At 40.6% G+C, this 22,823-nt stretch overlaps 1 protein-coding gene across 2 annotated transcripts in view; it reads left to right on the top strand.

The window, feature by feature from the left end:
• Window positions 1-22,823, top strand: part of USP25 (ubiquitin specific peptidase 25) — a 95,419-nt gene that overhangs the window by 2,283 nt on the left and 70,313 nt on the right. For both annotated transcript variants that reach the window (XM_082304384.1, XM_082304385.1), the window contains exons 2-3: window positions 20,353-20,430; window positions 21,545-21,689. In XM_082304384.1, the coding sequence (XP_082160510.1) occupies window positions 20,353-20,430; window positions 21,545-21,689 (223 nt within the window). The remainder of the gene's footprint in view (window positions 1-20,352; window positions 20,431-21,544; window positions 21,690-22,823) is intronic.

Below are 22,823 nucleotides of genomic sequence, written 5' to 3'. Positions count from 1 at the left end.
TCCCTCAAAAGAAGAAAATCCCATGCTCCGTGAGTAACGAGAGTTTGTTTTGGAGACCTCAAAGTTTGTCATGATTGTTTTCTGTTAGTGCGAAGAAACCACATACAAGCAGAAATGTATTTGATTTCCAAGAGATGCCTGAGTCATCAGCATACCTTATTCAGAACTGTGGTTCCCAACATTGTTCACCCGATGTTTTCTTACTGTCATGCAGGAAGTGTGTGTCAAACTTCGGCAGCACTTGGAGATGTAGGTTTGTATTAATAAATGCACTAACTACAAACAGCCCGTTTCCCACTGAAGCTATCTTTAGTTTATTGTGTAGTTAAAGCATCTGGATCGCATCAAAAGACATTTTTTCTTTCATGTTTACTGGTCATCTTGACTCCTAGTTAAAACTTTTAATTTATCTCCTGAAGCAAATAATTAATCATGTTACTCTTGTTGCTCACAGCTCTTGTGTGCTTCTCTAATGTCGTTAGGTGCCTGTTGGTTATCTGTAATCTTCGTATTGAGACTGAAGCATGTGAATAAAGGTAAATGGCCTGGGAAGCTTAAAAAAAAAAAAAAAGTAGCTTCTGGTTTTGCCCTATCTGTATTTCTGTCCAGTAAAATACTTGTTGTCATGCATTTTGCTGCTGAAGAACTAAGGCATGTGTATTGCAGGATTCCCCGTACTGCAGGCAGTCCCGCACCGCGGCTGTGGGGGCCGTGCGTGCTGGTGCACGTGTACGTCGACTTTTTTTCTCCCGGAGGAAAACCATCCCAGGCTGCCCTTTGTGCTGCATGCACCCTTCCCTTGGCCAGTGTCCTTCACACCGTGGGTTCAGCAATGGGGGTGGGTGAATGGTGATTCTTCTAGTAATTAGGAGAAAAATGATGTGGAGAGGTCATGCATATTTCAGCAGTGTGTCAGCTCTAATAGTTATTGTGATGGTCATCTCGGAACAACAGATTGAAGAAACTGGATTTTAAAGGGTAATATTTAGCTGGCCTCTCAGCAATGTGTATTATCAAGTTCTACTGCTTCTGGAGAGAGACTGAGCGTTGGTTGATATGTGGATTTAAAGTCTGGTTTATCTGTCCTTTGGTTTCCCACGCCCACTGTTATTTAGGACCTGTGATTCAGCAGCATATTGGCAGTGTAATCACAGGAATAGTAGAATAAAGTTAGGTGTGTCAGCTCAGCCTGTTTTTTTTGTTTTTTTTTTTTTAAAGCAGCACAAACCTTTAAGGATATTTACCACTTGAAATAATGCATGGTGTTAAGCGAGGTCTAATACTACTTACTTCTCCTTTGCTCTTTTTCGAGGTAGTAAGGAGAAAATCGTACTTGCACATGTGTGTACTTCTGCTCTGCTCATCCCATGTGTTTGATGTACATATTATTGAAAGATTTTAGCTAATAGTATGGTACTGACTGCTTTTCTTACCTGAAAGCAGTAGCCACTAACTACTTAATACTGCGGTGGTTCATACAGAAGATGATAGTCATATGTCTCCAACAATTGATGCAGTCCTGAATGGCAGGGGGGGATCGCGTGGAATGTCCACTCAGGACTTAGTACATAAGGGAAGTATTTTGGGAGTTGTGTGGGTTTTTTGTGTTTTTTTTTTTTTCCTTTTTTTTTTTTTTTTCCATCTTGTTAGGTGGCAACCTTCCAAGGATACAACCTTTAGAGTCTTTGTGTTTTGATCCATTGAGTTCAGGGTTGCCTGACTGACCATTTGCCTGGTGGATCCGAGAGGCTGCAGGCTCCTGCTCCCATCACACGGCCAGAGCCGCTCTTGCCCGTGAGCAACACGCAGGTGTCCTCCCTTACCTCAGAAATGCACCCCGGGTCGCGTCATGGGGGTGGGTTACATATGTGTTTGGACTGCGTGGCAGGCGGGCTGCTCATGTGATGGGCTTGAATATGGGGGGTTATGCCTGCTACTGCTGGTAAGGCTTTATTACCTCTTTTGGTGAGGAAGAGCAGAATAACCAGACTGGTTTACTCAAAGTGTTTGTACCAACTACTAAATACTTGCCAAGAATTATTTGAAGTGCTATACAGTCACACTTTTAGATACACACATCTTGTTACTTATTTTTTTTTTTTTAAAAAAGTTCATTTAAAAAGTTCATATTGCATGTCGTTACACTTTCTATGTAGACTCCTGTTTGTATTTTCTGGAAGCTGGAGCAAGGTGCAAAGGTCAGTGATTCAGACTAATTTTTGAAGCTCTTGTCAGACTGATGTTCTGAATGCCTTTTAGTTTTGTGAATGTTCTGATGGGCTTTGGTGGGAGGGGGGGCGTGTATGTGTGTGTGATTAGGGATTTTTTTGGTAGCTGTTCAATCCTGCTGAATCTTGGAATTTTTTTATTGGTATAATATGCTATGAATCTGCACCTTTCTGGAACCTTTAATTGTGGTTTAAAACCTGTTGCATTCTAGAAAACCTTTCACAAAGGTTCAGTAATGATTTTGATTGTGGTAGCAGGAGTTTACAACCATAGTACTACCATTAGCGTCTGTCCAAAATGATGTCTTTAAATATCTTTTGGTCCACACCTTGAAAGAAAAATACTGCTTCAGAATATGAAAATCTAAGGTTTATACATTTTCCTATTAACCTTTTGTAATATTATTTTAAAATATCTTTAGTACTTCCTAAAAAAATATATTCTTAGGATAACCTGTATCTACAACTACTAGGAGCAGCAGCTACAAAAGATGACAAAACTCATCAGCTTCTATGAAAAGGTCAAAAAGCAAATTACCCATGTCTCAAAATAGAAAAATATTTCACATTTTTAAAAGTGCTTTGCAAAGATAAGTGGGAGGATAATTGAGCAGTTGCTTTTCTTGCACTCTTATGCCTGAACGTTATGTTAAGGCAGGAAGCAGCATCTCTCTAATCCTGTGAATTTAGTTGGTGCTCATGGACTTACCTAACTACAGATGAATGAGAGAGATAATTTCCATTCTGGTTTTGGCTATATCTTCTTTTATTCCTGGCTGAAGAACCCACCCAAGTGTCAACAGTCTGATTGTTCAGTCCGCGAGAAGTTGGCTGCATAACTTCAGTGATGTGAGTGGTTGGGTTGAGGGACACGGTGGACGCTGGGGACCTGACGCAGTGGCTGACCTGATGCCCCAGCTGACTTGGAGGCTGCCTTTTCAGGCTGGGCCGATGTCTTTGCAGGACGAGCTGGGAGGTGTTTAACCCTCACGCGTCACCTGTGCCAGGAATTGTTTGGGCTGCTGCATCAGTCACCCCCTTACAGCTGTGGCTGGCAGTGCCAGTGATAGGGGGGTTGTCCAGGTGCCCAGGGGTGCTTCCAGGGTTCCTCTATGTCTTACTGCTCTTTGCTTTCTGTAGTGAAGATGCTTATTCGCAATTCCTAGCTGGTCATTTGGCAAAAGCTAAGAGCCAAACGTGATATTCCTTAGCATAAAAAGTATGCAAAAAGCTTCAGAGCAGCATCTTCACTTACTTTGGTGTGGGTTTTTTTTTTGTTTTTTGTGTTTTTTTTGTTTGTTTTTTTTTTTTGTTATTGACTTCTTGTACTTATTATGGAACAGAGCTCCTAAAATTCTGGGGGGGGTAGGGTATGTGTGTGTGTGTGTGTGTTGCCAGGAGCTGGACTGAGGCAGGAAAATCTTTTCTACTTTCACTGAGTAGGAAAGCCACGTGTGTGGGAGCAGCTTTTCTGGGAAACGAAAGAATCCTGAGCACTTTCACTTTCTAGTTCTCTTGTGATAACCAGCGTGCTTATGTGAGGGCCGGGAAGGTTGCACTGAGTCACAACACAGGCTTGTGTGTCTGTTGGGGTTTTTGGTGTTTGGTTTTGTTTTGGTTTTTTGTGGCGTGTTTTGTTTTGTTTTAATGGAAGTGTTAAATTTCCCTCTCAAAACCCAGTGACTAAGTTCCCAATGTGGTGGTCTGTAGATAGCTGGTAGACACCTGTAATTCGTGAGGATTCAGTTTCTCACGAGGGGGCTGTTGACTCCTGCCCCAGGTAGCAGCGTAGCATCACGATGCAAACAGCAAGCCAGAGTATTAGGTGAGTAATGCAGGAGAGGCTGTTGTGACAACGTATTTCAAAATTATTTTATGAATTCAGGGTAGGCTTCAGTCTTTTTTTTCCCCGCTAGGAAATACAGACTGCTTCTGTTAGCTGATTACACTTCATCAGCTGGGATGCTGTTAAAGAAGTCAGTATCTGCCAAGGGTATAAAATATTTGACTCGAGTGAATGTTAGTTTAACCAAGTTCAGTGAAACTAATATAACACGCATGCGACTTCTGCCAGAGAGCTAAGCGTGCAGTAGGTGGGGTGGTAACTCCTTCGGGACTGTGATGTGTGCAGGGTTCTGGTTAATGGGTGCTCAAGTATAATTAATAGGAAAAAGCTAGTACTGTGAATCACAATAGTTAGTTGCATGTAAAACTATGTGGAGTTGAAACTTTTCTGACAAATTCTTTGTCTCTTTTATTATTTAAATAAAATTAATATTTTTAAATGTTATTTATTTATTTTTTTTTTAAAGAGAGAAAACATGGTGACAATCTAAAGCTGTGAGGCTGAACTAAAGATGAGGTGGTGAGGTGCTTTACTGCTGAACAGGACAGCGGGGGCACGCCTTGTGTAATGGTACAAACTCAGGCTTTATGCCAAGTAAAAGGAAATACTTTTCCCCCTTTCCTGCATCAGGTTTGCAAATGGCATCTCTTGCTCTTTTTTGTGAATGCTTATAACTTTTAACTTGGCAACAATGTATTCTGAACAGCATATGTCAGATTTTTAGTGTTACCTTACATTAATGCTGTGCTGAATATAAATGTTGTCGTAAGCTGTATTGTGCCAACACACCTCAGCCAAACTTGCAGGTAGAAGGGAGAGCAGCTGTAGTGCGTGCCATGGTTGAGTACAGTCACCGTCTAAAATGTTGCTTTCTTACAGCATTAAAATTTCCACTCTGTGTTGCAGGCTTTAGACCTCTTTATCATTAGATTTCTTTAGCACTTCAAAACTTGCAATACACTAAAGACTCTAGAGACCGTTAACAGAACATTTTCATGAACCTTCTTTTTGAGTAATCCTGTCCCTACCATCTTTCTGCTCTGTGTTACCATCCCAGTTTTCAGAAGTGAATACAGGGAATGTAAGTCTGCCTCTTTGCTGCAGCGGGTTACGCCTCCCTGCCTGGATATTCGAGGCGAGTACGCTGGTCTGTGGATCTGGGGTGGCAGAGGTGGTGGGCTGCCGTCGGCCGATAGCTGCACGGCTGCGTCTTCTGGCAGAGGGGTGGTTTTAACCTTCTGAACTACGTAGTAGTTTTCCTGGTGAACGTGGTGCAGAAGCTGTGGTTTTAGGCTTTAACAGGAATGAGATGTTAAGCTTAACATTTTGAGTCAATATTGAGATTCCCGTGAAGTGCTGTGAGGGAAGAATTGGGTCCTAAGATGGTGTAAAGGACAGATCGACACAAAATGTCGTGAGTAGGACACTGTGATAACATCAGACGTCTGTGGCAGGCTTTGTGAGTTCTTCTCTATTTAATTATGGACTGGTTTTCCATGTATTTAGTAACATCACTAGTTCCAAGCATTTGAAAATCACAATGAAAATATTTAATTTATTTAGACGTAGGCTCTTGCAATTTAAGAAGGCACTGATGATTTTTTCGGTTAGGTTTCATAGTTTTCCTTCTTTTGAAAATGTCATTAGGTACGTACTTAGGCTTTTCTTTGCCATAATGGGTGAAATTCAGGAGCATGTTGAAAGCCATCAGCGTGAGAGTTTTCCTGAAACCTGATGTTTCCTGATGATGGGACTTTAACAGAAAGAGCACTGTTGTGAGGGGTGGCAACACTGAGTGTCCACAGTTTTAATGTAGCTCTCCAAAGTAAGGATGTTGGCGAGGTGGAATTGAAGGAACACGCGATGCAGAACAGCTTGAAGGCTGGAGTGCAACTAGATTAACTTTGGAAACATCACCTGACACAGATTTGTGTATGTAAACAACTTTTTCTTTTAAGGCAGTAGAAATATCGGTATGCAAATTGTAATGGTTTTTGTTCTGAGATGCACAGCTTTGACTTGATGCTTTTGTTTATAGTAGGTTTCTGAATTATTTTAACTGGTTGATTCTTGCTGAAAAAAATTATACCCTGCACAACACTTCTTTTAAAATGTTTCTGTCATCAACTAATTGGCAACAGTCAAGCTTATCAAAGTTTAGGTGTCACGCAAATGCAGGTTGTGCTTATAATATCCTTGAGTAAAGCTTTTTTTAGCCATCAGGTGAAAGCATATTTTTAAGCTTTACAGTAAGCACATGTAGACAGAATAATGTATTTAGTAAAAGCTTTTCAGAGAGGTGTTAGTGTTTTCAAGGCATGATCCATAGCTATTTAAATTTATTTGACCCTTATATCTTCCCACGAATTCTGTCTAGACCAACGTAATTAATGCACGTGATAAAATGGCATTATATGCCTCCGTGGCTCCTTCCTATCAGTTGACATGTCATCATTTCACTCGTGTGGTACCCCATAATCCAGAGGGCTCCCTTTAATTAAAACAAAATGTTCACTTGACGTGAGGGGCTGAGTCTGAGACGTAGAAGTTTTGGATTGTGAATTGTGTAGCTATATTTAATGCCATCTATTACTTTTGGTGAATAGTAAATGCTAGGCTTGAGTTCACGCATGGTTTCTGTGATAGCTGTTCTTCTCACAGCTGTGTGACTTCAAGAAAAGTCAGATACCTGGGCTGAAAATTTCTATTTTTATTCTCAAACCAAAAATTACTCTTTCTGAATTTCAATAAAATTCCAATTAAAAAAAAAAAATCATCTTGATAAGTTGAATTTAGCTGTGCTTTTACTGAGATTAAGCCAGAAAAAAAAGTGCTACGTGGAAGTTGAAAATAGTATTAATTTACATTCAGGTGTATGCTTTGAGAGTGCTTTAAAGTAAGCAGCTGGAAAAGGCTGGGTATGCACAGGCACGTGCCATTCTTCATCCTTTTCAGAAGAGGAGGAGATAGCGAGAACAGGCTCCTGCTCCACTTTCCTTTTGTGTTCAGTTTCACTTTATTCCTCTGGAAGTTACCTGCTTTGAAAAATAAATTTCTCCTGGGATCACAGCTGTTGAAAATGTACTTTTTTAACACTTTCCAAAGCGCATAGTTATAAATGGCCTGGTTAGAGGACTGAATACTGTGTATTTCATCATATCCTAGAAATCTTTTTATGACTGAGGAAGCATTTCTATATTTTGCAGATTTTTAACTTTTGCTTTGTTTTGGTACAGAATAATGGGAAAATATATAAGAGAAAGTTTTTAAGATTGTAAATATGTTTTTGTTTTGTTTTTAAAAAAGCTAAATAGCTTTTGGACAGCTTGTTGCAGAGTTGCAAGAGTTGCATTTCCCTTGGTATAACCTATTTTCCCGTTTGTCAGCTTTTCTTTAAATTCTGCTTGTATCTCTCATGTAATTTCTCACCTGTTTGAGGACTGTGCTCTTTTCATTTAGAGGCTTTTCCACTACCTTTCCCCCCCCCCCCTTACATTGGAACATTTTAATTATTTGGTGGTAGTAATTGGCAAGTTTTTTGATACGGATGCCTAAGTTTCTAACTTTTTTCTAATAGAGTACTAGAATTAAGTCTTCTCTTTCTCTCTGTATTCCTTTACTTGTTTGGAAATGAAAAAATAACCAACATCTTACTGGCAACTTTTAAAAGTTCCCTCTAGTCTTGTGTGTGTTTTATGGGACGCGGTGCTGAAAGCCACAGAACATCTCTTGTGACAACCCTGGCTGGACCATAGTTGTCCCCTCGCCTGAAGCTGACTGGGCTGCTTTTTTGGGATACAGTCTGCTGGTCTACTGGGTAACCTCTGCATTTATTGATGGTAAAGATGGACAGACTTCCCCATCATCACCAGTACCAGCTCTTGCTAACTTGGCATGTTGCCTTGAAGCTTTTTCTGGGGCTGATTTAAAGAAGAGTGGTAAATGTGCCACCCACTTCCTAGCGCTGCGTGGGGGGTGCGTGCAGTGCACAGACTCTGCTGTGCTGTTACAGACCAGGGAAGGAGTTTGCAGCTGCCTGCTATCCCCAGCAAAGATGCCCAAGACTCTCTTGCTTTGTGACCTTACTGAGGAGAAAAAGGTTGAAAATTTTGCTAATGGAGTTTCTTGTTTGATGGGGAATGTGTAGTCATAATGCTGCTGCGAGGGAGGCAGCACAGAACTTTAATTTCTTATGTTTCAAATTATTTTTCAAAAATGAACTTTTTAGAGGAGTCTCTCATACTCCTTTTACTCAAGTCAGCCTGTGAAGTTTCAGCTAGGTATGTGGTGATGAAGGATGGCACAAAGTCACCATTGATGATATTGCCACACCACCACTAAGACAGGGGAGACTGATAGGGCTAAATTATAACAGATAGCCATTATAAACCAAAGCTGTCATGAGTTTCTTGAGACCACATCCTCGCGTATTAGAATATAACATGTTCAGTTTTCTGTGGGAGCTGAGACAAATGTGCGTTTCAAAAATCAGGTAATTCAAAGTCCATTTTAAAAATAAAAATAAAACAAACGAGAAACCCCCAAAAACAAACCCCAAAAAACCCAAAGATTGCCTTTTTTCTTTCTCCTTGAAAGGAAATGGGCTAGAAAATTTCAGTTGCCCTCTGTGGAGTGCACTGCTGAATTTACTGTTTCTTTAATTGTGAGGTAGTAAAATTATATGCTGATCCTCCGTACAGATCTCAACGCATCTTTAAATACTGTAGTGTGCCTGTTGTGTCGTAGGCTCATTTTAATTCTAATGTCATCTGCTCCCGTCGAGGTTATTGCCTCATGGCAGCGGAAGGCGCTCGCCAGCGGCCGGCCGTGCCGGGAGCTCGGTGGCCCTTCGGCAGGGCCGCAGCGCGCTCCTGGCGCCTGACCCGGCAGGGCTGTCTCGCTGGAGAACTGGGACTGCTGTCAGAAACCCGTCACCTTGCAGGAAACCGGTTAAATATCGCCCCGGATTTTAGGTGACTTAATGTTATCCGTAGTCCTGTTATTCTGCAGAGTTTGTTTAGTTATTTATTTGTTTTTCCCTCAAGCTAACAATGTGTGTCTCTTCACAGGATTTCTTTTTAAATGATTAGTAGGGAGCAGGATAAATTATCATATAACTTTACTGGATGCTGCAGATAATGGTGCCTGACTTTTCTGATGGAATTTCGTCTTGTAATGCACCTCGGATTAAGAGTTGGGGTGGGGGGGATCCATTGAGGCTGCAGGATGAGTTCAGCTCTGGAAGACCTCACTGCGGTGGGGTGGGGGTGCTCCCCTCCGCTCTTCTTCCCCAGCCCCCCGCGTTGTCTCACCTAACCTCCACTGGCCCGGGAAGCGGGCAGTGGCGGGCAGCGCCATCGGGAGCTGCGTGCCGGCTGCAGCCCCTGGGCTCCCCGGAGGCCGGGGGTGTCGGGGAGCCCCGGGCTCGGGCCGAGCTGCTGCAGGTGGCCTCGGGCTGCCAGGGCTGTCGCTCAAGAGACAGGAGGGCAGGCGTGCCTGGGTACGTGCACCCTCCGTGATCACAAGGCCTGTTTCTTTAGGAAATCAGGCTAGTAATTTTTTTTTTTTAATCTGACTAAATGGAAAAGCCTTTACTGAAAGGCTTTCTGTTAAGCTTTTATTCTTTATATTCAAACCAGACAGCTGAGCTTTTTGCCCAAATGTGTCCCTGCTATTGAATACCGTAGACTCTTTGTAATAGAGACCTGTCTTAAAAAGTTCAATTTAACTTTTATTTAGGATTTCCACACTGTACTATTCTGAATTTTGTGTGGAAAAACTGTTTGTGAAATCTTCCCTGGTATCGCTTACCTACGGCCCGTAGCAGAGTTGTTTGAGGTGAGGCGGGATCTTTGATACTTGTGCAATTAACAGTTGCAGTCAATGAGATCTTTCTGGATGTGAACACCTAAACCAGGGAGCAGAGAAGAGCGTGCGCGGTTTCAGCCTGCGCAGGAGTGGACCCGGGTGTGTGCGTTCACCCGGGTGTGCAGCTTTGACCACCAAGGCACACCAGGAGCATCGGATCCCTGCAAGTGTGTTGTTGCTGTATGAATTTTATATTCGCCTGTTGTTGGAGTAAGTTTTCTGCAATAGTGCCTAAGTAGGACAAGGACTGCAGGAGGCCTCTTTCCCCCTCAGTTTCTCTCACTGGATAAAAATAAGATTAAAATAAAGCCAGAGAAACAATTCATTCTCATAAGGCTGCTGCTCCACAAGTTTAATGAAGTGGAAATAGGCGCAGCCTTGGTCTTGTCCTCTCCCTTGTCCCACCCTTGGCTCTCACAAAGTCAGCAGGAAATTAAAGGCAAAGAGCAGCTTTCTGATGGTTTATTGAGAGCCTGGGCTGGCTTGCCGGAGGTTGAGGCAACTGGCAGCGCTGGCTCCAAGGGAGGAGCGGCTCGTGGCCAGAGCAGGTGGCATCTGGCAACTCCAGCCTAGGCTGGGTGACGTGGGCAGGAGCTAAAAGCAGGGAAGGACAGCTGACTTGCCAGAAGCAGCTTGTGGTCTGACAGTCCCTTTAAACTTTATTGTTTGCAAGTATTGCAGAGACTGGGATCCCACCAATCTGAGGCCATTTGCAGCTTCTAGATTTGTTTGTTCCTAGAGTTGTCCTCGTTATCGTAACGGCAGAGCGAGGAGAACGAAGGGGCTAGCTTGACGAGGTTTTCTTGGGAGCTCTTCCTTATTGTGCAGAGCAGGGTGAGATTATCTTGGTGGCTGTTTGGAAAAAAAAAACCATAAAGCTAAATACTTGAACAGGCTAGTGGGACTGACCTCTTGAGTTGAGAGGTTGGTCTTAGCCTTTCAGTGAGAGATAATAAATGGGTGACAAAAGGACTGTGATGAGCCTGAGACGTGAGCCAGAACAGCTTGTGTTTGGTGTGATGGGTTAAACTGTGATTGGGATGCAAAAGAAAATATCTTAAAGTGGGAAGTTAAAATGTGGATCTTTGCAGCATTTGACCTTAGAAGACTAGATTTCATGAACTGTTCAAAAGATATCCAAAAGGACGTTTTTAATAGCTGCTACAGTAAAATTACGATACCCTGGGCAACACTCTTTCCTGTGAGGAGTAAGCCTGTGTCTTGGTGATACTACTTGGGCAGACACTGTAAAACTTAATGTTTAGGTATGATGGTAAATGTCTATGAACAGAAGAAAAAAATTGAAACTTCTACAACAGAAAGTAGCCAGGAGTGATTGGAAAATACGTGTGTATATGTGTGTGTTTATTTTTTATATATATGCACAGTTAGCTGTATTTCTGTCATTTTCCAGCCTCCTTCTCCTTTCTATCCGTATAACGCCACCTATCACTGAGCCCACTGGTTTTAATTTGCTGTGGCCTGTGCACGCTGATGGCAGCTCTCTTGATGCTGGGGTCCAAACACGTTGAGGTGGGACTGGGATGTGAACCGAGGCCAGAGCGTGCCACTGGGACGTGCCACTGCCCAGCTGTTGTCCACGGGCGGGCTCGCAGAGGAATCCTTCTGAATTGTATACGTAGTTTACAGATAACGTGTGCTGGTGCTTTGAAAGACACCTTGCTGCCAGCAATAACTCTAATCACCCATCAGATTTGGATCAGAGTAGAGATATTTTTGCCGATTGCTGTCACAGTTATTGACGTGTGTAAGACTCAAAAGTGGTTTTTGTGAAGCAAGCTTTCCCGTGGCCATTCCAGTGAACACAACTTGAAGTTTAACTTGCATCTAGTTAAATGAGACTAAAGATCTCACTGGTTTTACATTACTTTAATTTTTAGAGCTGTTGTCGTTACTATGATAATAGCAGATTGACAAGAGATAAAGACCTAGTTTGACATTGTTTCACTGGGAAGCTCTCTGTGTTGTGCTGAGCAGGGTGTGAGAAATCACGGTGGTGGTTTAAAACACACAGACCTCAAAACTCTCAATAATTTTACGTGTCTGACACCTTTTATGTTTTCAGTAAGTACTAAGGCTGCTATCCTTGATGATAAGCCTGTCACTGAAGCTTGTTTAGGAATAGTTATCAGTAAGAGCTAGAAATGCAGAACTAAGCAATTCTTCACATGCTTCTTCATTCAAGCAGCAACATTCATAAATCAGTTCATGGACTGATTTTAAGACAGAACTTTAGTTACATTTCTGTTGTTTGTTCCTCTTTTGGTTTGGAGGATTGGTTTTAAACCATGTTGCTTTGATGGAAATGACAAGATTTTAGAGCCAGTTCACACTTCTGTTGTGGTAGATCACACCATTTATTATCATGTTCTTCTGAGCCAGTTTAAATGGCTCTGCTTCCTTCCTAGTGTTCACTCTGCTTTGTCTTTATAATCACTACTCATATTGCCTTCAGCCACTGTTTTCTTCTGTATTGTTGTTGGTTTTGTTTTGTTTCTTTTTCACTGGGGAAAACTGAATCTCTTGATAATGTAAACTGAGCCTGTTTAGTTGTAATCCAGGCAATAGACTTGCAGGGGTAGGGAGTTGGAGTCCAGGGCTGAGTTTCAGTACTTCTGTGGCCTGAGGAGAAATAAGACAAAAATCCACTAAACATGTTCAAGGAAGCGTGTTTCTGTTCCTTTCTGAATGCTCTCCGTGTTATCGTATGTATGTAGTCAGTGGGGCCTCTTCTAGCTGTATTATTACTCCAATTCTTTAGCACCCCAAAATTTGCCTAGGAAGACCTATATGGTAATAAGGTGATGCTTCCCCCTTGCTTTTCACTTCTCCCCCCTGAGCTGTGTAAGAAATTTGGCTTTAGGGTCTCATTCCTTCCCTGTGCTGTCCATGTGAATGTGGAAGAAAGAGTGTGAAGCCACTTCTCCTGCCTACGGGTGGAATAGTTTGGAAAGTCTCAGGCTTTCCCCCTGTGAACTGACGGGGTTTCCTGCCCATTGCAAGAGTACTCCCCACGTAGGTGATGATTTGGCTCACATTTAACTTCTGCTTTTTTTTTGTAAATGTGTAGAACTCTCTGAGGTGGGTTTGCCTTATATTTAGTGTCAGTAAATATAAACCAAACTCCTCAAGCCTCTCTTTAAAATTTCATTTCAAAAAGGTTAAATATTAACTTGAATTAAAATAAATTTAAGTGTTATATGTTGAGAGTAAATGAGACTTTTTTTTTTTTTTTGGGCCACATATATGAGGCTCAGCATGGTGAGTATTAACATGAATGCATGCTCTCGTGTTGTGTGGAATCGTTAGTATCGGATCTTGAAATACATTGAAAAGTTCCTTGTTAAAGCTTTTTCAGTTGAAGTAGTACAGCTTTGTTATTGTTCGTGGAAACCGTAGGAGTGGGGTGAGAGTATTCAGAGTGTCACCTTATGATGAACACAAGTTATGTAACACTGATTAAGTAGGATCCTTCCTTTAATTTTTAAGGGAGGACTGTATGCATGTAAGTAATGCACTCAAGCCTCTTCCCCATTAAACTTTTATTTGGTCCAAGCTGTGGCTGGCTGAAAGTTACTGCCATAGAGCATGCCCTTTTGCTGCCTTGAAGTAAGTTTGCTCTCAGTCCAGTTGCAGGTGGGGAATTATCCACTTTGCACAAGCTGCTGCTGTAATCGGCGGGTTTTGGCAGTCTGTGCAGAGCAGTCCCGGACTGAAAATCTGCAGTCTCTGTGCATGCCCTTTTGCTCTCCACAGGTGATTTTGTACAAGCCAAAGCTGAGATGCATTTTGCCTTTGTGTGCGTATAAAAATATATATTTCACCTACTTTCTTAGAGGATACAATGTCATGTAAGAGGTTTCTCTCTTCATGACTGAACAAAAGGAAACCCAGTTAGATAACCAGGCAAGGGAACTGTCGTGGTTTAACCCCAGCCAGCAACTAAGCACCACCCAGCTGCTCGCTCACTCTCCCCTGGTTGGGATGGGGGAGAGATCAGGAGAGTAAAAGTGAGAAAACTCGTGGGTTTCAAAAAAGACAGTTTAATAGGGAAAGCAAAAGCCACGCATGCAAGCAAAGCAAAATAAGGAATTCATTCACTGCGTCCCATCGGCAGGTAGGTGCTCAGCCATCTCCAGGAAGGCAGGGCTCCATCACGCGTAATGGTTACTTGGGAAGACAAACGCCATCATTCCAAATGTCGCCCCCTTCCTTCTCTTCCCCCAGCTTTTTATTGCTGAGCATGACGTCATACGGTGTGGAATAGCCCTTTGGTCAGTTGGGGTCAGCTGTCCCAGCTGTGCCCCCTCCCAGCTTCTTGTGCACCCCCAGCCTACTTGCTGGTGGGGTGGTGCGAGGAGCAGAAAAGGCCTTGACTCTGTGTAAGCACTGCTCAGCAGTAATGAAAACATCCCTGTATTATCAAGGCTGTTTCCAGCACAAACCCAAAATGTAGCCCCATACTAGCTTCTGTGAAGAAAATTAACTCTACCCCAGCCAAAAGCAGCACAGGAACCTAATTCCACCATGCCATAGGAGGTACTGGAAGAACGAACACCTTAAAGCCAGTGCAAGAGATTTAACTTGGTCTTTGCACTAGCAAACTACTGCTTTTAAGAAGTACATGTATACCTATCCCCACTTTTTAATCTACATATTTATATATGTATGTTTATTCCGCGCACATGCACAGAAAAATCTTGAGGACAGAGATGGTAAGAGTAAAGCCATGCAACAAAGCCTTCTGGAGTTGACTGTGTGTTTTCCCTGTGTTTCAACTTAGTATCTTCATGGAAGGAGTTAGTTTTTATTTGCCTATTTGGAAGTTGACCAACAGCTTATTTAGAAGATGGTCAATGTGTCTGTTGCTGGAAGCCATAATGCTCAGTAATGTATGTGGGCCTTTTAACTGTTCCTGGGAGATATGATTAATGTGGCAGAAAATGATATTCACAGTAGTAATTGAGGGTCTTTAGTATGCTTGTCCTTTGTACATTAACTATTTTTTGTTTATTTGTTTGTAGCAGAAATTTACAGCCTTTTTATAAGAGGATTACGTTCCTCTAATCTCTGTGTTCTTCTCGTTACAGCAACATCATACAAGGAAACTGGCTTATTAGCTGCTTGTCTGCAGACGTACCATTAGCAGGTCTGCTGCAGCTCACGTTACATTAGAACTATCTTTAATATAAAATATTTGTGCAATGTCATTTGTGTTTTCCTCCAACAAGTAACTCTCGTAAATCACCGTTGCACCAGAAAGTAAACAGGTTTTGCATGGAGGGACTGAGTCAAGATGCTGTTCTCAGCATTTGCATTTTCTCCCCTTTTTTTTTTTGTTTTTTTTTTTTTTTTGTCTGTGGTACAGGTATTCATCCCTTGAAGGAAGGGATTCCCTTAGTTAATTTTCATTATGTACTACTCAAATGAACTGCGTAGTGAAGCAGTAGGCCCTGTTTTCTCCTGGTAATGGTTGGACCATCTCATTTATTACTAAACATACTTTTTCTGTCCTTGGAAACTGAAGAGGGTTGTTTTATCTTTGAAGTTTGAAAGCGTTTGTGTTGCAAATACAAATATTTGGATGTTGCCATGAATAAAGCCAAAGCTTACATGTACTTCTTCAGAAGCTACAGAGATGAGAAAATAAACAGATCAAAAGGTGGCTAATTTTTCCCTCAAAATTATCTGCAGTATAATTCAGAATTAGTCAACTTATGAGATTCACCTTGTCCAAAAAAGCATTTGAGTAATTTAGCCTTTTGCTCCTATTTTGATAAGTTATCAGAGTTTACAGTACTGTTGTGGAACTAATTTGGGTACAGTGTCTCCCTAAGCAGATAATAGCGTAGATCCTTTTCTGCTTCACTAGTGCTGGCAGAGCTACTGAATATGCCATTGTGTGAGGTTATAAACCAGATAATCTTAATTGGGCATTTCCTGAGAGGAAGGGAGGGATGGCTGAAAAAGGAAAGAATTGGAAATAAGGACATGCATTCCTAATATACAAATTTGGCTTCCATCCAGGAAAATGGGAGAATTTCCTGTTAGTTCAAATCTTCCAAAAGCTGAAAGCCTGGAGATACATACCGCATGCCTCGGGGAGCCAGAGGAAGGGGGAAGGCTGGGAATAGCTCATGCCTGAAAGCCCCGGGGAACCGATTGCTGTGTGATGTGGTGGGACTGAGGGGTGTGAGCAGCTGGGTCTCAGGGCAGCTCTAGCATCAGCGGGCCATCTCCTTCGCCTGGCCAGGGATTTGGGTTGCCCTGCAGCACTTACAGCAGCAGAGTCTGGTGTCGTAGACCAAGTCCTGGAGCCTTTTTAGAGTTGAGTCAAATGCAATTCAAGCTATGAGGATTATATGCGTATATGTGGTTTTTTTAATATATGTGTGTGTGCACGTATAACGTAACACATTTGGTGGTGCGTGTACACTGCAGATGCATGTGGAGTATTGACTCACTAAACTGGAGGATCTGTGCTATAGACAAACTATGGAATCTGTCATGTAAATTTGAGGAAAGGATGGCAAACAAGTGGGTACAGGCAAATAAACTCCAAAAGCACTGAAGTGGGTTCCTTTGCACCGGTAGTTGCACCTGGTTCTGTTGGAATAATCTCTTCGAACCTGCATTTGAAGAGAGAGGTTGCTTATTAAATTGAATTAAAGTGCAGTGAGTTATAATTCAGAATTTGAACCCCTACTAATGCAAGGTTGGAAAAAATAGGGAATCAGGGAAGAGCTGTGTTGAAAAAAGGAAACAACTTGTTTATGTTAGGACTGCTAGTTGTGTTCTGAATCTCCGTCACTGACTTGATTTAATTAACATATATTAGTGTAGATGCTTCAGACATTTGTAAACGCTTGTAGGCCGCCTTCTTCATTTTTTAGCTTTGCTTTAGCGTAGCATAAGCGCTTTTGTGTGTGTGGTGGTTTTTTGTTTTTTTGTTTTTTTTTTTTTTTAAGTAAGCCTTTGAGTGAGTTGTGATCGTTATTGTTTAGAATAGCTACATTAGTGTTCGTGGGCATTTGAGGGTCTATATGCTACAGTCACTTCAGCTCAAGATAGCCCGAGCTCCAAGAAGAGTAAAGCTTCTAGGGTAGATGTAATCGAGCGGAGCATTAATAGGAGTAAGGAGGGTGGCTCACTTTGTGTGTACAAGTCTGTCCTAAGAGTTCTAGTAAATACCAGTTATGATACAGGAGAGACTTGATTGTTTAGCAGTTGCATGAGAAACTATCTCCAAACTTCAGTCATGGGTAACAGTAAAATAAAATCTTTTTATAAAATCCTCCTATATGCCACAATAGCATGTACTAAAGGAATAGAATTCAAAACAAATAAGCTTCACCCGTTTTGACTTCGGCAGTCTAGTGCAGATGCACTAAATTAAAGTCACATCAAGGATGAAGTAATCTCAGCTCTCTGAATATGAGTACAATTGTATTTTGTAAACTTCTTAAGTGAAAAGAAAAACAAAAAGAAAATTTGATCTCGACCTCTGATTAATGATTGAGGAAAGGGTTTGGTAGTAACTGCCTGCACTGTCATTTGTAATGAAAAGAAATGTAATTACCTGTATTAATACAGTTCCACGGGTGATAACATATTGTCAATTCAATAGTAAAGGAAAATAATGGTAGAGTTAAAGATGCAGTTGCAAGAAAGATTTGTACACAGTAAAGACGGTGCGGTTTTGTTGGGTTTGAGAGGATGAGGGGAGAGGGGTGAATGCATGAAAGGGAAGGCCACCAGCGTAATGCCACATTAAGGAGTCTTTAGCTGCCATATGTAGTTTCAGAATTGTTTCTGAAGACCTGTTAGTCTATTAGCAGGTATTAAGAGAATACTTTGATCAGGTTGAAATGACTTAAATTATACTCTTTTTTTTCTGCTTTATTTTTTATCTTTTTCCTCCCCTTTCTAGGAAGGGAAGTGTATTGTCATTCTTTAACTCCTGTGTGATTTGAAATAACTCAATTAGAGATTAACAGCAGCTCATCCACACTTACCTGAAAAGCTAGTAATGTCTAAATCACGTGTTTGTGGCCCCAAAACAGTTTAGCTCCATTTGAGGTATTCAGGATAACTGTTAATTTTCCTCTTAATTTCTGTCACTTGTAACTAGGATTCTTATGGATTCCCTATGTTGTTCACTTAATTACCAGTTAGAAATTTTGGAGCTGAGTGCCTTAAACTCTTGGCCTTTAAAAAGTATATTTAGGTACTTAAATAATCTCTTGATGAGAAAGGATGAGCTCTGGCTCTGGTTCTGATCTGTTAAATGTGTATGTCCTTGGGAGGGGAGGCCTCGAATGACAGCTTTACACCGGAATATTGAAATCTGGGTATAAACTACAGATGTCTAGGTTTATAAGTTGCAGCTGTGCTCATAAATTAACAGCCAATATTTTGAACTGCTAAGAGATTGTTTGTTGGTAAACTATGTCTCTTCTGTCTTTTCCTGATCTCTGTGAACAGTGAATATCCTTCAGTCAGCCTTTCCAAGTGTTGTATATATTGTGGAAGATACAGAAATCTGTTATAACTTGTTATAATAATCTATAGTGAAACTATTTTCCATTTTATTAACCATCACGTCGGTAGCAAATAAAGAAAGAAATCCATTTTGCTGCCATGCACTGCCCTTGAATTGCTCCTGCCAATTTTAATGCTGTTGTAATTACTTTTCCCAAATACTCTATTCCTTTTCTTTACTTCTTGCCAGACCCAGGGGCAGGAAAGCAACTTTATAGGGCAAACAAGTCCTGCCTTTGTACAGCGCTATGAAATGCGCAGAGTAAACAAATGAGGGGGTGAGGGATGGGGAGAGAGTGGGAGTTTGTTTTCCTGCATCACTTCACTTTTCTTGTGCCAGTAGCAGGGTTTTTAAAAAGAAAAGGGGGGGGGGGGGGGGGGGGAAGCCAAATTGGATTGTTAGCAGTGTCCCTTAGGATCATAAATGAAGGGAAGATTGTGTATGTAATTCATAAACATCCTGAACTATATGCCTTGTATTTCAACTTATTAGGGCATGAAGTAGTGCCTGCCAGGTTAACTTCACACTGGGGAATTCAGCATTCTTGCAGCTCTTAATTTCCTCTTCTGTACAAAGCTGTGATAAGGAGGGTATTTGAATATTTGATTCCAAATAATTCATTTTCAAGAAAAGTATTTTAGAAGTAGCCGCAAGACAATTATAGTTGGTTTTTTAATTGAATTTGGCGAGTAACATGAGAGCATTTATTTGTCACTGATAGGAAATTTGTCTAGCAAACAAACCCTTATACTTTACAAAATCTTGTCTTTTATAGATGAAATTACTGTTTTGAGTTCAGGATGTGGTAGGCAAACAATAAAAAAGAAAAACCACTTGCAAATACCCCCAAGCTTTTCTCCTTTTCCCATCTGCCAAAGGAAGAATGGAATTTGTTAGCATGGAACAATGATCAGTCCTCTGTGTTTTCATGGTTTTAATGGTTAACTGGAGTTCAAGGATTGTTCCAGCCTAGTGCCTGCTTTTTGCTTCTGTGATGTGATATCTGAGCATGAGCAGAGGGAGTCATCTGTTGGCTCTTAACAGGAGTGGGACCAGATTTTTATATAAAAAAACAAAACACCCCCCACCCCCCAAAAAAAACCCACACCAACCTGAAAATTCGTATGAATTGAATATTTGAGACCCAGAACCTCTTATTCTTTTCTATCTCCAAGTGTTACTTGAAACTCAGTCATAGATGCTGACTGATGTTGTGATTTGGGAGAGTTGGATTCAACTGGTCTAGGAAGGCGGTTAAGACAGATTCCTAAGGTTTTGCTTTAGTCTTGAGAAACTCTGTTTTGTGTGGATATTTTCATAGTACTTCTCTTAATCCTTGCTGATCATTTTGATGTTTTGATTTCTTAGTTTTGAGGCTGGAATGGCTGGGAATTGTGTATATTAAGGAAATAGTGGGATTGAGAATAATTGGGAGTTGAAGAAATTGGTTTTGATGGCAGTTCAGTCAACTATTTTCCCCTGCTGCCTTTGAAGACCAAGCTATGGAGTTTTATTTGTTTAGGAGGGCCAATTGTGGCTTTATATAGGCTCCTTTAAACCCATGTTGCACAAGCTCACCCATCATCAATTTTTTTGTTTGTTTTTTTTTTTTTTTTTAAAAAAAACCACCCAAACCAACCAAGCAAAAACATTACATTTGGGAATTAAAAGTGCCCAAGTTGCAGAAACTGAGACAAACTTGAATAACAAAGGCTCTACCCCTTTGTGGTGCATAAAGCTTATATGGAGATACTTTGAATGTTTGTAGAGAAGCATACTCTTGTAAGTAATGCGTTTTGCTGTTACTTGGCTCTTATCTTATTTTGATTATCTGTTCTTCTTTTTAGCACCAGCAAACATTTTTAAATCAGCTGAGGGAGATCACTGGTATCAATGACATCCAGGTACTACAGCAGGCACTGAAGGTAAGATGGATGTTTCCGACTTGTAGCTGAATATGTGCATCTTACCTGCCTGTGAAAGCCATAAACCCCACCCTTTCTTACTCTCGTCTTCCCTTCCTTCCCTTCTCTTCCCAGCTTGAATACTTTTTAGATTTATTTCGGGGAAAAAAGCTAATAATGATGGCTTGTTCACTTTAGAATGAATCTTGATCTGTTTCGGTACTGACATAAAAATTAATCTGGTGTTGAAATGAAAAGACAGTAATGGTATGACTTGCCTTTAACCTTTGGCTAAAGTGTTTTCGGATACCTTGGTGCTGCTACAGCTGATCAGCTCCTGATGAGTTAAGTGTTGTTTTCTTGTCAAGATGTAGTTAAGTTTTCTATCATGGAGAGGTCCTGCTCAGTATGTAGAATGAAGAACTCCCCTTGAACTTCCCACCTGTTGCTAATTTGCTATTATTTCACTGTTTTTTCAACCATTGAAAATTCTTCCACAGCACAGAAGAGCTCTTTGATGCAAGTAAAGAATGGCAGGTCTCTCTGCATTCTGTTTCCCCAAATTTATATATAAATAAAAAATATTAAAATATTAAAAAAAAAAAAAAAGCCTTGTCACCCTCAAGCAGAGATTTTTAGCCATTTATACATGGTAAATGAGGATTTAGTAAATTTAAATTATATATATATATGTATGTATATATATAATTGTTGCTTCACATTCAGCGTAAATCATGTACAAAACCACCCCTCAAAAGCCAGTGTTTCTGGCTTTAAAAATTAAATTGTAGATTTTCAGAAGAATTCAGCTGACTGCTGTTGAAGTCTGTAAGAGTGGGCTGATTATGCTTGTGGAGGGGTTGACCTACACTACAAGACCTTTAATTTTTTTCTGAAATAAGTGGAATTCTACCAAAGTAAACTTTTATAAGATGTTTTATCTTTATTTTGGTTAAAAATAGTGAAGTATGCAGAATATGTCATGTTTGGAAACATTCTTTTTTAATCGGTATTTCACCTGAAAATACAACGTGTCATTGATCTTATAAGTGGCTTGTAATGTTGTCCTTTGCTGTTAAGAAAAATTAAAAAAGGGTGAGGGGACTCTCACTTCTTGTTTTGTTGATGCTTAAAGGACAGCAATGGTAATCTGGAGTTGGCTGTGGCTTTCCTCACTGCGAAGACTGCCAAGGTTCCCCAGCTAGAGGAGGCAACTTACTACCAAACAGCCCTGCCTGGAAATGACAGATACATCAGCGTGGGCAGCCAGGCAGACACCAGTAGGTATTTTTTTTGTTTTGTAACTTTAGTTTAAAGGCAAGGAAACTAAAAATTTCCTGTGAGATGACTGTTAATCTGCTGATAATTCTTATTTAACAATTTTTAGATTATTATGTATTCTTTCTTTCCTTATTTCAGTGTATTTTTTTTTTATTTGAGTTATCCTAAAGTATTACCTTTACATGTATGTATGGTACTGATCAGAGGGTGAATAACTGGATTTTCAATCTTCCCTCCCCACCCCAGGATTTATTTTGGGGTCATGCAGTAAATAATTAAAGGCAAAAGCTGGGTACTCTTCGTCAAAGTAAAATAAAATTGGAGAAGAGTCTGTGAATGTCTGTCTTAAGCATATTAAGCTTTAGCATATTAAGAGTAGCTTCTCCCTGACGGGGATGACTTGCCTAAAGGGAGAAGTGAGAGGTGAGGTGTGGATTTTGTAGTAAAAGAGTAGGTATTTTATATGTGAAATTGAGATTTAATGTACTTAATTTTAAACAACTTTATTTAGTTGATGCAGGAAGTCCCACAACCTGTACTGCTCTGAGCCTTGCAGGTTCTATTCCTTTGCTTTGGGTAGTTATTTTTTTTTTTTTGGGGGGTGGGGGGGGAATGTGTTAAATGTGTTAAACATGTTAAATGTGTTCTGCAAATAAATATGGGAAATAACATGAAAGAAAAGGTCAAAAGAAGTTTTGTAGTGGGATTGATTTCTGTAAAATCTGAGTTTCTTGATAACTGTATTTACATTCCAACATTCTAAACAAAGATTTTAATTATATCTTGATCCTTTGACCATATATGTAGTACATCTATGTAGCTTTTATTAAATGAGTAGAATTATTTAGCTTCACCCACAGGAGGATTTTTTCCCCTTTGTTTCACTAATATTGGGGTGGCTGCGGTGGCACAATTGTAAAGAAGTTTAGTGAGATCTCCTTGTCAGTTGTACAATTGTCTTTTTGTCTCTGGCACCTTGACGTAAACGTTTTTGTTTTTTTTTTAAAAAAACTTTTTTTATAAATTAGAGATGAGTTTATTCTCAGCATCTTGGGTCTGAAAACTGCATTTTAATGCTTGGTATTACTAGCAACCCTGTATAAAATGCCCTGAGTGCATTATTGGTAGTTGCA

This window comes from Platalea leucorodia, assembly GCF_965183815.1.
Source record: "Platalea leucorodia genome assembly, chromosome: 2".
NCBI classification, from domain to species: domain Eukaryota; kingdom Metazoa; phylum Chordata; class Aves; order Pelecaniformes; family Threskiornithidae; genus Platalea; species Platalea leucorodia.
The sequence above is the reverse complement of the archived record's forward strand: the minus strand, read 5'-3'. Positions and strand labels throughout refer to the sequence as shown.